Source organism: Primulina tabacum, chromosome 9 (assembly GCF_025594145.1).
Source record: "Primulina tabacum isolate GXHZ01 chromosome 9, ASM2559414v2, whole genome shotgun sequence".
NCBI lineage: Eukaryota > Viridiplantae > Streptophyta > Magnoliopsida > Lamiales > Gesneriaceae > Primulina > Primulina tabacum.
This window is the reverse complement of record NC_134558.1, coordinates 1,769,731-1,785,037: the sequence shown is the minus strand read 5'-3', so window position 1 is coordinate 1,785,037 and position 15,307 is coordinate 1,769,731. Positions and strand designations below refer to the sequence as shown.

General features: G+C 39.5%; 1 protein-coding gene across 1 annotated transcript; it reads right to left on the bottom strand.

Annotated features, from left to right (window-relative positions):
- Positions 1–2,632: 2,632 nt before the first annotated feature.
- On the bottom strand, positions 2,633–4,328 carry LOC142504584 (small ribosomal subunit protein uS13z/uS13y/uS13x). Its single transcript, XM_075617448.1, has 4 exons — positions 4,197–4,328; positions 3,939–4,099; positions 3,055–3,243; positions 2,633–2,970 (listed from the first exon to the last, which is right to left on the bottom strand). Exons 1-4 carry the CDS (start codon positions 4,197–4,199, stop codon positions 2,865–2,867), a joined length of 459 nt encoding a protein of 152 aa, XP_075473563.1. The 5' UTR covers positions 4,200–4,328; the 3' UTR covers positions 2,633–2,864.
- Positions 4,329–15,307: the final 10,979 nt, after the last annotated feature.

Here is a 15,307-nt window from a genome sequence, read left to right as displayed (position 1 = left end):
CTTGAACCAAGATTGTTCAGGTCTGAAACTATGGTCTCCAACATTATATCAGTGTCGAGTGGTCTTTCAGGGGAAAATTCTTCAATAGGAACTTTTCTTTCCCCTTTTCCTTATGAAAATATTCCACAACCGCAAGCTTTCTGGAGCAATATCTTGGTCAATAACAACGGCAAATTCTTCTACTATCGTTTCTTGAGGTGACTGACTGGGAGGGTGATCCCGATGATCAGTTGAAGAGTTGGATGCCTTGGCAGTCTTTTGAGCAGCAAATAACTGAACGGTGGCTTCTGTCATGAAGAAAGTCTCAGGAAGCAACTGATCGATGGATAGCATAGTAGTGACAACTGTTGGTTCCTGGACTGAGAGAGAGATTATTTGATCAGTTGGTAACTGAACAATTTCAGTTTGTTCTTCTGCTTCTGTTGTTGATATCATAACTTGATCTTCAATAGGTTCAACAACGTCATCACCAACAGAGTCATCTTTGAACCATTTGCCAGTGTCATAACTCGGTAACTGACTGCTGGTTCTAAGATTGGGAGGATAATCAATGCAATAGATGAGGAGGGTTGGTCGTCGATGGAGAGTGGAGGAAGGACTTCGGAAACTGGCTCAACTTATTGAACCTCAACTGACACTACTTCAGCTGGAGCCATCGGTTGCTCCGCTATAATTTCAGTTGGAAAGTCATCCTCAGCTGATGGTGAACCACTGGTACTTATTGAAACATGCCATTGCTGTCTCATCTCCCAATTATTTACTCTCATCTAAAGGGAGATGAGATCAGAGTCCAGTTGTTGAAAAAATGCCATGTCTTTATGAGCAGTAGGACTAGCTGGATCATAATTGGATTTCAATTCAGTTGTCACCACAACCAGCCTTTGGATTCTCATAAGATCGAAGAGGTATGGTCGTCTCTCCATGGTCTGGGCGACTGTAGTGGCTTTAACAGCTTTCATGACAGCTAATTCTAAGGAGATGAAGTTCTTCAAAACCTTATTCTTCCTTAGCTTCTTGGCAAGGGTGACTTTTCGAAAGTTCACCCATTCGTTGAAGAGCTCCAACTTCTGTTCAGCAAGCTTATTGATATCTTGCCCAATAAGATCCATTTTGCGTTTGAATGGCATTGTTGGGTCTCGATTCTTCAGTCAACTTTGCCTTGCCCTTTGGATCAGTTAAAGCACGAGGCAAATCCAGTGCCGAATTAGTTGTGTCAACAGTTTCTCTGATAATTACGCCTTTTGAGCGCGCTGGAGGTAGAGTTCTGGGACAAACAACTGTTGTGAGAGGAGCTGGGACTGCTGTCAGTGTCAGCTTTTCTCCAAAATCAGTTATGATAGTGGAGGGATGAACAACGACAGTCTTATGCTTTGGTGGGGCAGCTGGCTGAACCGGTTGAATAAGAACATCGATAATCGGTTGTTGAGCTTCGGAAGGCAACAATATGAGCTCAGGAAGAGCTCCAGGAGTAGCAGTTGGTTTGGTCTTCTGAGACCTTGGTTTCTTCAACAAAACAGGTCTTCTCCGAATCACTGGTAGAAAGTACCAGTTTTCTCTTAGACTTGAGGACAATAGTTGGATTTGTCTTGTCAGTTTTCTTAACATTTGCTACTGATTTGGAAACCCTAGTCTTCTTCAGATGCACTTTGGAGACTGTGAAAATTAAGGGTGTCAAAATCAAACCCAACCCGACACGGTTCAGCCCGAAAAAAAATCAGGTTTGGGTTAGAGATTTTCGAGTTCGGGTCAGATCGGGTTGAAGCTTAGCTGGTAGAGTTGCATTATAAATTGTTGGATTATATCTTGCATGTATTTCAATATCCAGTCAAGGACTCATCTTTTGTCAACGATTTAATTGTTATGCTACTCAAAACTAACTTAGAATCCTACCTTTTGCCTTGAAGAAGATCAAGTATATAGTTAGCTTGCAATTATTGAGTTTATTTTCTTATGGTACAAATTTATGGTTTCTTTGGCTCAGTGACACTTTTGGCAAAAATTGAATCCATCAATGTCCTTGTACATACATATATCTCATTTGAAACGTTCACAAGTCCATGTATGTCAAATTACATTCCTTCCACCGTAATTTTCTCATCATGCAAATAACAAAGAATCCCTTCATTCGATGTATTAAATTCACTGGCTAAAATGACGAGCATATAATATTTTCAGAGTTGACAAGGTCCAAAGGTGCGATTGTCAGTGACCTATCTTCGCAAAACATGACGAGACAGAACATTGAAGGAGTTCACTACGAAATCCATGAAATGAAAGGATCCCAACTTTTTGTATTGAGTATTGCGGATCATTAGGTAACCCTACAATTTTTCTTTCTTCAACTCGAATGCCAAGTCTTAATTTCCTCCTTTCTTTTCATTACGATGAGAACACGAGGCGTACCTTATCCTTTTCTTATCAGATGGGCGGCCTTGCACTAATGTTCTCTTATCCTTTTCTTATTAGATGGGTGGCCTTGCACTAATGAAAAGTAATTCGAAGTGCTCTTTATTACCCATCTTAATTTTCGTTTCAACCTCGTTACACCTTGTTGTCTTCCAGCTAGGCTTGACTTGAGAATTTGGCAGACAATTTGATTCAATTGACAGAAAATTTCTCTAGACAACCAAAATGTTGACGGAATTTCGAAAGTGTCTATTTTGCCACAGGTATAGAGGGTTTTAAAAAACCAAGTCTCTCCAATGTAATACTGAATCACATGGAAAACATATGACTGAAAGCAACCAGGGGTACAAAATCCATCAAAACTAAAAATGATTAAACTTCGTACATGTAAGATCTCCAGGAATGCCAAAAATCAAGCCAAATTTTTTCTTAAATATGAAGTAAAGAAGAGAGGAGGCTTATCGCTTCTTTGAGACACCAACAGTCTTTCCCCTACGCCCTGTAGTCTTGGTGTGCTGTCCACGCACTCGAAGGCCCCAGTAGTGACGAAGCCCACGGTGGTTCCTGAAAAATCAACTCAAGCAGATTCAATAACACTTCGCAAAAGCAAAGGTCAAAATATATCATGAGAGATGTGATGTGTGTGACCTGATCTTTTTCAATCGCTCGAGATCATCCCTGAGTTTCATGTCAAGAGCATTTGAAGTGACTTGAGAAAACTTTCCGTCCTTGTAATCCTTCTTCCTGTTCAAGAACCAGTCTGGAATCTTGAATTGGCGAGGGTTTGCAACAATTACCATCAAGTTGTCAATCTCAGCAGCAGAAAGTTCACCAGCCCTGGTTAAGATTAGACAACATCATCAAAATATTTCCATCAAGAACTAAAACTGGCTGGTAAAGACACGGGTTCCAAAACTTGAAGCCAAGTGAAGAGGATCACAAATTTTTCCCCAAAACGAATACCATCAGGTGGGAATATTGAACAGGTACATCATAACCATATTTAGGGTCAAACAACAAGTTTAATATTCAATACAAATTTCAGAAGTCACGCTTTCAAGCAGGATAAAAAAAGGTTTACAAAAAGAATGAATCTACTAGTGGCTTTCGTAAAAGCAGTTGACACATAAAATGGGCCGAGCCAAGAGCTATATCTTTATAGCAAAAATTCCCCTAGGCATTCACAGCCAAGAATGACAGTTTAAACATGATATAGTTACACAAAGTCACTAGTGTTCCAAACATGAACAAAACTTTCCATGATAACCGAACCTTAAAATCAAGGTAGTGAAATCCAGCTCCACAAAAGTAATAACACCGAAAATTAATAATTTATAGTACGATGGTAAAGCATTGATATACAAAAAAAAAAAAAAATGGATCGAAAAAGTTCATGTCAGCACCCAGCGTTAATGAGAAAACAGTAAAACGCAAATTGAGATAGAAATTAGGACACTGAATCAGAATATTAATCGTGCTTTAATGTTACGGGTTCTTTGTTAAAATAAGTTAACAAAGTAAAGGGAAAGGACCTCTTGTTCATATCGACATCTGCTTTCTTGCAAACAATATTAGCGAAGCGGCGACCGATACCCTTGATGGATGTCAAAGCGAACATAATCTTCTGCTTCCCATCAACGTTAGTGTTCTGCACACGCAGAATGTGCTGGAACTCCTCATTTGACACGAGCGACTGCAATACCCAAAAATGATGTCTTTAATTCTAATAAAAATCACAATAAAAGGCATTTTATCAAAATTATCCAACAGAGAAAGAGTATCGATCAAACCATTGGTAGGGTTACGGATTGATCTCCGCAGATTTCAGATTTCTTCTCCGTTCTTCCCTAGAAGCGCGTGGACGAGAGAGAACCAGGGATTAAGTTAATATTGGAAAACCATAAAAACCGTAGCCAAAGCGGGCCTTCAACCCAAAATCTGATGGGCCTAATACGGACAATAGCTTACACGTTTGGGCTCAGGTCCAAGTACTAGTTAGGATTTAAAGCCCAAATAAATGTTTGGAGTGTATTCTTTTACTGAATCTGCCAAATCATGCCTACTATTTGTTTGAAAAATACTTCGAGCTTTAAAAATTATTGCGAATCGTTTAAAAATATAATATATGATATATATATATTTTTTTTGGAAATGTTAAGAGATATGAACTAAAATTAAGAGGATGTATCCTTTAAAAAAAATTAAGACGATTTCGAATATGGCGAAAATGAAAGAAAAAGTATTTGACTAGGTATGTTTTTTTATACATATATTAAGAAGTTTTTATACGAGTCTCGAAATCGAAATCGAGTCCAAATTAGGATTTTGACCGCGCGCGCCTTTCTGCTAGCTGGCCCATGTATGTGCGCGCGCGGCCGCGCGCAAGCTTCTGCCTTGGTTGCGTGCATGCGCGCGCGCGGCTGCCCGTGAAGTGGCGCGACCGCGCGCGCGCCTCTGGTCTTCGTTCTTCATTTGTGCGCGCGCGGCTGCGCGTGAAGTGGCGCGACCGCGCGCGCGCCTCTGACCGATGGCGTGCTCGTGGCTGTGCATTTCTTGGTCCACTTGGCTTCGTTTCCACTTTTTCTCCATACCTGAAATGACAATCAAAACAAGCCAAAAACGCATAATTCCGTTTGAAACTAACATAATTCAATATGAATTTTTATATAAATTAAGTACAAATCTTGCACTTATCAAATGTCCCAAACTTGAACTTTTGCTAGTCCCGAGCAAAATTAAATAAAAGCTAATAATTAAACAAAAATTACGCAAACTACTAAAGTCATGGATATGCGAAAAGTGATATTGACCTCCGACTTATCTAGATTCATGTGATTCACGATTTTTCAAGAGTCACGTGTGTGTGTGGTATATCAATGTTCGTTTACCCAGTCGAATGCTCAAATAGAGTTGCAATGCCCATTCGCCTTACAGAATCAAGAAATCAGCTGTCTGGACGCGTAGGCAATAACTCTGTCATGCTGCTTCAGAATTGCGCCGCCCTGATGGCATAGCTAGAACTGGTGTTGTAGTCAACTCCTGCTTCAGCCTGTCAAAACTCTTCTGGAATTCGAGTCCCCAAACAAACTTCACATTCTTCTTCGTCAAGGCGGTCAATGGCACCGCGATGGAAGAAAAACTTAGTATGAACCTCCAATAATACCCTGCTAAACCCAAGAAACTATGGATCTCTGTCAGACTCTTAGGCACTGGCCAATCCCGACTACCTCTACCTTGCGGGGATCGACCTCTACTCCGTTTCGGCTTACAATGTGGCCCAGGAATGCCACTCTGTCTAACTCGAACTCGCACTTACTGAACTTGGCATACAGCCATCTGTCCTATTAAGTCTGCAGTATGGTCCTCAGTTGCTGACTGTGCTCATATCTGCATCTCGAGTAGATCAGGATGTCGTCTATGAAAACTATGACGAACTGATCCAAATATGGTTGAAACACGCGATTCATTAGATCCATGAAGATCACTGGCGCGTTAGTCAGACCGAAGGTCATCACCAAAAACTCATAGTGCCCATAACACGTCCTGAATGTCGTCTTATAGACGTCAAACTCTCTTTGTTTCAGTTGATGGTATCCAGATCGGAGGTCTATCTTCGAGAAAACTGATACTCCCTGAAGCTGATCGATTAAATCGTCGATCATGGGCAGTGGATACTTGTTCTTGACTGTGAGACGGTTCATCTCTCTATAATTAATGCAGAGCCGCATGCTGCCATCTTTCTTCTTAACAAACAGTACCGGTGCGCCCCATGGAGAAAAGCTATGGCGGATGAAACCCTTATCTAGCAAATCTTGTACATGATCCTTCAGTTCTTTCATCTCTGTAGATGCTAGATAATAGGGTGCCTTAGATACAGGCACGATACCTAGCATGAAGAAAAGTCCACCTCTCTGTCCAATGGAATGCCTAAAACATCGTCAGGGAAAACACTGGGGAAATATCTGGCTACTACGACCTCCTCTAACCTCTGACTGACTGGCTCGGTCACTGACACAATACTGGCCAAGAATGTCTAGCAACCTCTCTTCACGAGCTTCATCGCACAGATGCAAGAAATGATGTGCGGCATCTGCTTATGTCTAGCTGTCTCAAATACAAATGGCTTACCGCTGGGCGGTCGGACAAATACTGACCTCCGTAAAAAATCTATGACAGCTCCGTTCGAGAAAAGCCGGTCCATACCCAAAATGATGTCGAACTCTAGCAATGGAAGCACGATCAACTCTGTCTGCACCGCATGCTTCTTTAACCGAAGCTCCAATCTCTTCACTATCTGTGAGGTAAACATATGATACCCGGATTGAATCGATACTCGATCTAAAACCCAAGTCCATCGCCTCTGGTATGATTCCTAGTCGCTTAACAAATGACTCGGATATAAACGAATGTGTAGCTTCGGAGTCTAGAAATTTATACGTGGCTACACCTGAAATATATATCAGTCCTGCGACAAAACATACCATCAAATCTGGTCACGTTGAAGCTTAAGAAATTTTCTACCAGCAGTTATCTCAAAATCGTCAAAAAAATTACTGATTTACTTCTAGTACCCAATCAAAAATCTCAAATTTTTATCTAAAAAACTTTGGAGTTTGCAATTTGGTAATTATAGTTTCGAATTCTTTACAATTTGGCCCTAAAATTCACGAAAATTGAATTTTCGTCCCCAACAGATTTCGAATTTAGCCTCAAATAATTCCATAAAATTCTCGAAATTTAATAATTGGATCCCCCAAAAATTTGAAAAATTCGACAACAACCCTTAAAATTACGATTTTTGCAAGTGAGTCCTTAAAATTCCTAACTCGTTTAATTTAATCCTTAAGTACAACTAGGTAGCGCATGCAACCTAATTTATTCAAGGTTCTCAATTCCAAAGTAATTCACACAATAATCAAATCACCCAATGCAATCAAGGCGGTAAATACATATAACTTAAGCGTAAAAGATACCAGTGATCAAAGTAGAGTCGGGCTCAACCTCTGCCTCCTCGACATGCATCACGTAGGCCCTGCCAGTAATGGGGCCCTGATTCCTCGGGCAATCAGCTGCTTTATCGCCCTCTTCTTTGCATATGAAGCACCTGAAAGTCTCCCACATACACTTGTCATAGTGAAGTTTGTTGCGCTGTTTGCACGGCGGTCCTCTCTCTGGCTTAGGAGCCCCTAGTGCCTGGGGTGGCCGCTTCTGTCCAGGCCTCTTGAGCTGACCCTGGGGCTTCTGCTACCTCTGCTGCCTCGGTGGCACTGAATACTGCTTCTTTTGCGGTTGTGTGCTAGCCTGAGTCTGATGTCATCGTGTCATCATTTTACTCACAACCAACTCTCATCCTTTAAACATGTCATCATATTCATCACTTAATAAAATCATGCATATACGTAAATTTTTTTAAAAATCAAGCAAGCAATGTATTTGTTTCAAAATTACATAAAAAGTCATATACATGATAACATAAATATTTAAAACATGAAACTCATGTTCAGGGCGCTACGAGGAGTACTAACTCAACACGAATATGACCACGCTTAAATCATAATTCAAAGATTCCTAATCAAGCTTCACATGACGTAATCTAACCCTCACTAAGATCGGTTATAACGACATATTAATACCCAACGAGGCAATAACACTTAAACTAAGAGCTCCTAAAACTCTGGACCAGTGCCTAGGCACTGACACTGTGGCGCTACGGCGCTTGATTAGCGCATAGCCACCACGGCATCAGCGCTACATGTTCGAACACCAAGCGTTGTGGCGCCTAAAGGGTAGCGCCGCGGCGCTAACCTTGCGACAGAAAAACATTCAAGCCCTTTTGTGCCATATTCTACCATACTCGCAACCAACCCGAGCAAGCCTCGTAGATCACACTAGGACCCTCCTGGACCGACCTAACCAAAGCTCACAGCCCCATGCAGGCTGTAAGACGCAAACACTTGCTAACCCTCAAACACGCATAACTGTGATACCCTCTTCTCTCGTCTCCCTAGTGCGGCCCTAAGGTCAATACCAGCGATACTCAAGCTCTTCCAGGCCATGACTCAGAGCCACCAGAGTCTGGTCCAAGGCCTAGAGTCGCTCTCGCACCGTTGGCTCCCCCTATCATGCGATCTACCCGACACCTTGAAGTAAGATCTCGATCCGGACGATTCCCTCGTAAGCTCGACAACTCGAGACTCCAGCACCTAACATATCTTGATCCTTGACATGAGCAGCCCCTTAAGGTCCTAATACTTGCAGCCCCTTGCAGCATAAAACGTGAGTTGAATGCATAAACATGTGGATTTCATGAACAAATCGAAAGCATCAACGTAAAACTGTGCAAGGGTCGAGCATTATACATATAAAGTACACATATCAGCCTAAATACATTATGAATGACGCAAAAATAAAGATACATGGCATGCCTTGATGATTATATGTTTGAAAGCTCGAAGAACTACGCGCGGGACGTGAACCGGAGAGGTGGGGAGAAATCTTTCTTCGAAAACTGAAGGGGCCGAGGGTTTACTGCGGTTTTGCTGCTGAAAAACTCAAGGGGAGGCTGCTGATGGAGGGGGAGGACGGCTGCTAGGGTATTATTAGGTTTAGGGTTATTTTAGGGTAGTGTTTAAATAAAATACCAAACATTAATGGACACTAAATTGAATTTTAAAAGGATTAAAAGGGTTTTGAGCCTATTAAGCATTAAAACAAACCCAACAAGCCTGATAACACTCCCGAAAAATGTTTCATTTTGGTACGTTTTTTAAAAATATTTCTTAAACCCTCAAAAAGTCCCCTGATTCGCTAAAATTTGTGTACATGTTAAAAATATAGCCCAACGAGTAAAAATACCCAACCAATATCCATTTTAAAAAATCATACTTAAAACCCCCCATATTAAATAATTAAATTTAATTATTTAATAAAATATTTTTCATGATTGTCCCAGGTCTCCGTTACCCATTCGAGCGCGAAATGCAACTTAAAACTCTAATGAATAAAACATTAAAATACATATACAACGACACCTAACCATGCAATATTCATGCATTAAATGCATATAAATCATTAAACACATATTTTATAAAACCCTAGATTGCATGGAGTCGGCTTACGTAGCTTGAATTTCCTATACCTTACAAAAATTATAGTAAAATTTTAAAGTAAAAAGTGAGGGAAGTTTCAGTGATTCATCACATAAAAGAGCAATGTGGCTTGTCTTCAAGTAAACAAGCAACGACAACTATCTACGAAGACAACGTGGCATGTTTTGCGCAGCTAAAGGATGAATACATAAAAGGTGATAGAACGAAGTATATATCCCCAAAATTTTTTTGCACTCATGATTTGCAGAAAAGAGGTGATATTAAAATTCATCAAATTCGTTGGAGTGATAATTTGGACGATCTTTTCACGATATCAATGCCACGTCAACTTTTGAGAAATTGATATACAAGATTGGGATGCGTTGGCTTAAAGATGTCAAATGATGTTTGCAACATGGGGAGTTAATCCAAATTGTACTGTTTTCCTTTGTCCATGATTTTTCCCACGTGGTTTTTCATGAGATTTTGAACGAGACAGTTAACCACCCACGAAGAATGTTTTTCTCTTTTTCCTTCACCAGGTTTTATCCCATTGGGTTTTTCTGGTAAGGTTTTAACGAGGCACATTCATCGAAGGACATCCAAGGGGAAGTGTTGCAATATTATGTATGTCAAGATAATAAAAAATTGGGTAATCATATATTTTGGAGTTGGTAAAGAATCGTAACCATATCAATTCATTTTGATATCATAATTACCTTATCGAATAATTTCTTGTACCTATATATATTTCGTTCATGTAACCCTTTTGACATATTGAATTTTCTTGTTTTACTTGATTTTGCTTTGGAATCTATCTGGTTAATATTTTGCATTTATTTATAACAATATTAAATTTATGGACATTGTACATGAGGTACGTGTTTAAGCCCAAATTAATACCCTTTAAAATTAGTTGGTGATCCAATTAAATAAATTAATGTTTTTACTCCACTATTAAACAAAGGGTAAATTGGTTTTAAATCCTCAAACCCAAACTTATCTTTATCCTAACTCCCTACACCCCAAAAACTTTGCCCAAACTCTCTAAATAGTTTAAAATTGACAAAAAAACCCTTACATATTTTCATGATCGATTTTCCTGGGAGAAATGGTATCAGAGCCTAGGAAAAATTTATTTCAAACACAAAATTTATTATTATTAAGCAACTAAATGTTTGAGGATGAGAATTTCGAAAAATTTTTGAATCCGAACTCAGGTTCGAGAAAAATAATTTACAAAAACTATTCCAATATTTTGGAATATACACAAGAGCGTCTAACCTTGATTAGATATCAGGAGCATAAAGGGACGACACAGCACCCTCAGATAAACTTAAGATTCAATCTAATAAGTTTTTGGAGATAGTACCAGATTCCTCTAAGCTCTTTTCAGATTTTAGGGAAATCCAAAAAATGGTACAAAATTATGGCAATGTGCTATACTTTGTACCTCAACGAGTTAAAAAAATCCTTGAAAACCAAGAAGAAATTCTTGGAATATTAAAGGATATTCAAACAAGAATTCAAAAACTAGAACAACAACCAAGTTCTAGTAAAAGAACTTCAGGAGAAAGATTACCACCATCATTTGGTACTGAACTTTTGTTACATCAAGAAGGAAAGACCAAAGTGGTGTCAAAACCTTTGACTGAAGAAGAAAAGATGATCAATCTAATTAAATCTGTCTCAGAAAAGAAATTAATCTGATGACAACTTTAGAAAGGATTGGTCTAGAGGATCTACAAGAGCTTGCAGAATCATTTGTAAATCTCAAAGTTGTAGATCTAAAGATGAACACAGCAGGAGGTGAACCACCTGCTATAACCTGGTCATCATCTTCTCAGGAGCCACCAAGGGAAAGTGTGGGATCTCAGAATATAAATATGAGAGAATCTCAACCCGATTTCCATACTGGTGAAGAATCACACCCAGCGGGAACAAGGACAAGGAGAAGTCAAATTCCCTTGCACCAAACACCCTATGGAAAATCTGTTCTAGAACCTATACATCTTTACGGGGTTATGCTTAACCTTGATGTATTAGATTTCAAAAACAGAGAAGATCTCTTAGATGATTGGACATTTGCTATGAGAATCTCTACAGGAACACTTGATCTCAACAGAGAATGATTCATTAAACTTCTAGAAATGAGTCTTATGAGATCGGTTAAGATTGCTTGGAATATGACTTCATTAGAAACTAAAGAGTCAGTCCTAACTGGAGATTCTCTCAGTGAGATCGCTAGAAAAATGGCTACCCTATTTAAAGCATAATTTATAAGGGTAGACCATTTTAACAGTCAAGCAAGTTCTAGATTTCCGTCAATCCATTAGTCAACTCATACCAACTAATCACAAGCATTTGTTCAACAAAAAATGATATACGGGGTGGGTACAAAAGAAATTCTCAGCATCTCAGTTAATTCGAAGCTCAAAGGGCTACAATTGATAGTAGCTCACCCCAAAAACCCGTCCTCTATTCTTGGATATGGATAATCGTTGGAATTTTTTCAAAATATTATATATTTTTATAGAAAAAGAATTCTTTCGTTTCAAAATATCAATAATATTCATTTCTTAAAGTGTCTCCTTTCGATGAATGACCGAAAGGAGAGTCGCTATGTAGATAAAATATCTATATGCACATAATATTATATACATAAGTATATGCACTAGACTCATAGTGGCTAGTGGCTTATTTTTAATAATAAAATGGATTTGCCTAGCAACTCTAGGGTAATTTTTTTAAGACTGATCCTAATTTATTTTATTGAAATGATTCCTATCAAAGCAAAATTGACTTGATTGATACATAACATGGACAGTTACCAATTCCACATAAAATAAATTTCAAGATATTTAATTGAATCGTGTGATGAAGAGAACAAATGCCCAAAAATATTGTGAAAAAAATTGCCTAGATCATTTCTATGTTTGCAAAAGTGTCAATCAATGTCATGCAAAAATTACCAAAAATCAGATCTCCCTCATCTATTTAGCATCACAGGCATGCAACTTGTCTCTAAGCAACGATAGTATCAACAAACACGACAGTGCAAAATAATTGTGACTCCTAAGTTATCATGAACACATATATACTTCAGGATCGCAATTCAATTTTCATCATCGGTCACACATTTTACTTATCCATGACTTCTCCTAACAAATCTAGCATGCAATAACTAAAAACTAAAGAAGAACAAAAAAATCAATTTAACTACTGAGTAATAAAAAATAATAATAATAATTTAAACAAGCAAGCAAAAATTCACCCCCCCAAACTTAAAGTATGCATTGTCCTCAATGTATAGAAATAAAGAACACGACAACACATACCTCGCGCACGAGTGTCAGAACTCGGGGCTCGAGTCATCGTTCGCAGCATCTTCAGCATCATCGTCCATGGGCTGCGGCGGTGATAGATCTGGTGGTGGGTAAAATTAACAAGTAAGGGAGTAAAATAAAATAAAATAATAAAAACAAAATGAATGCTAAAAAATAAAAATTGTGGGTTGCCTCCCACGCAGCGCTTGGTTTAACGTCATCAGCCCAACTATACCAATCCTGTTCATGGTGGATCGTATGGTAGCTTGGAAGCCTTGAGTTCTACGTTTTGACCATCAACCTCCATGGTCAGTTTTCCTTGTCTCAAATCAATGACGGCTCCAGCGGTAGCCAAAAATGGTCGTCCTAAAATAGCACGAACATTCTGACTGTTCCCCATGTCAAGCACCACAAAATCTGCTAGAAGCCTTATTTATCAATCTTAAGTTCAACATCTTCCACAATACCCATCGGTGTCCTGACCGATTTATCTGCCATCTGCAAGCTTAGTCCTGTGGGCTTTATCCTACTCAATCCAAGTTTCTCGTAAAGAGAACTTGGCATTATATTCAAACTTGCTCCTGAATCACAGATAGCTTTTTCCACCAATTTACCCCCTATTTCACATGGTACTACAAATTCTCCGGGGTCTTGTAGCTTCTGAGGAAGATTTCCTTGCCTGCCCTTATCATCTCCTCCAGTAAATGCCACCTTTTCCTGCTCTGCAGACTGAATATTAGAGTGTAGGGTCTTGAGATCTTCAAGACTTCTTTTCTTTTGAAACTCAGCCTTCAATTGTAAAAATCTTTGGGGGAAGGGAAGTAAAGAAATATCAATACATTGATTAAAATCATAACTCTTACCTTTCTTACCTCGATTCCCTTTGCTTGGAGTCGGCTGATCAACTTTCTCTTCTCTGCTTACCATTCCAATCTTCTCATGCTGCATAAAAATGGCATTCACCTCTCGCAGATTTGGGTCTGCCGTCTTTTGCACTGCGCTTGACGGTTGAGACGTGAGTTGCTTCGTTATCTGCCCAACTTGCGACTCCAGGATTTTCAACGAAGCTCCAATATTTGTCATGTGTGTCTCAAGGTTGTCAAGTCTAGACTCAGTCCTAGCCATCCTCTTGCCAGATTCAGAAACGAATGTCCCAACTAAATCCTCAAATGACGGCTTCCCTTCCCCATTTGATGTATTGAACCCCGGTGGAGGATTCAATACATTCTTATTGTTTGCATATGAAAAATTCTCATGGTTCCTCAAATCAGGATGATAAGTGTTAGGGGGAGGGTTATTTCGATATCCTCCATAGCCTCCAAAGTTTTTGTTGTTGATGTATTGGACTTCTTCAAGAAAATGTGGTTCTTCAACAACAAGCAGTGGTCCCTCAGTGTTTGATGTACTCACTTTATTCATGGTTGCTATCTGTGTAGTCAACGCTGAGACTTGCGCAGTGAGTGATGTGATAGGATCCACGGCATAAACTCCAGTTGTCCTCTGTACTCCTGACCTCTCAGACGGCCATTGGTAGCTGTTAATAGTCATCTGCTCAAGTAAGTCGTAGGCTTGAGCAGAAGACTTGGCAAAGATCGTGCCACCTGCCGCTGCATCCACCGTTGTCCGTGTCTGACGATTCAACCTGTTATAGAATAGCTCAATCTGCACCCAGTCTTCAAAACCATGATTCGGGCACCTCCGCAACAACTTTTTATACCTTTCCCAAGCTTCATACAACTGCTCGAAGTCAGTCTGTCTAAAAGTGCTGATCTCAATCTTTAATTGTGCAGACTTCGCAGGGGGAAAATATTTAGAAAGGAACTTCGTCGCCGGCTCCTGCCATGTCGTGATGCTCCTTAACGGCACTGATTGGAGCCATCCTCTTGCTTGGTCCCTGAGAGAAAATGGAAACAAACGCAATCTAATAATATCGTCAGGAACATTATTAATTTTTACTGTATCTGTGATTTTCAAGAAGGTTCTCAGGTGAACGTGAGGATCTGAAGTAGCAGTTCCAGCGAACTGGTTTTGTTGAACCATATTGATCAGGGCGGGCTTCAGTTCGAAATTATTTGCGTTGATGGTCCCTCGGGCAATGCCAGAATAATGATTGTTGATCACTGGTCGGAAGTGATCTCTGATTGGTATAGTCTCGGGCGGCATCTGTCGGTCATTCTCTCTGTTATCAGCCATCGCTTTGATTTCTTCCCTTCTCGCTTTTCTTAATCTTCTCGCAGTTTGTTCGATCTCCGGAAAAAAATAAGCAAATCAGGGCTGTGCCATCTTAGCATGCACTGTCAAACAGAGAAAGTGAATAAATCAAAAATGAAATAAAATAAAAAGATCTAAATTAAAATCTAGACTAATTGGTAACAATACTGATATAAATTCAAATTTTGACACTCCCCGGCAACGACGCCAAAAACTTGTTGCGTGTTTTTTTAATTGCTCGCAAGCGCACGACGTCAAGTTATAGTAAAATGAATT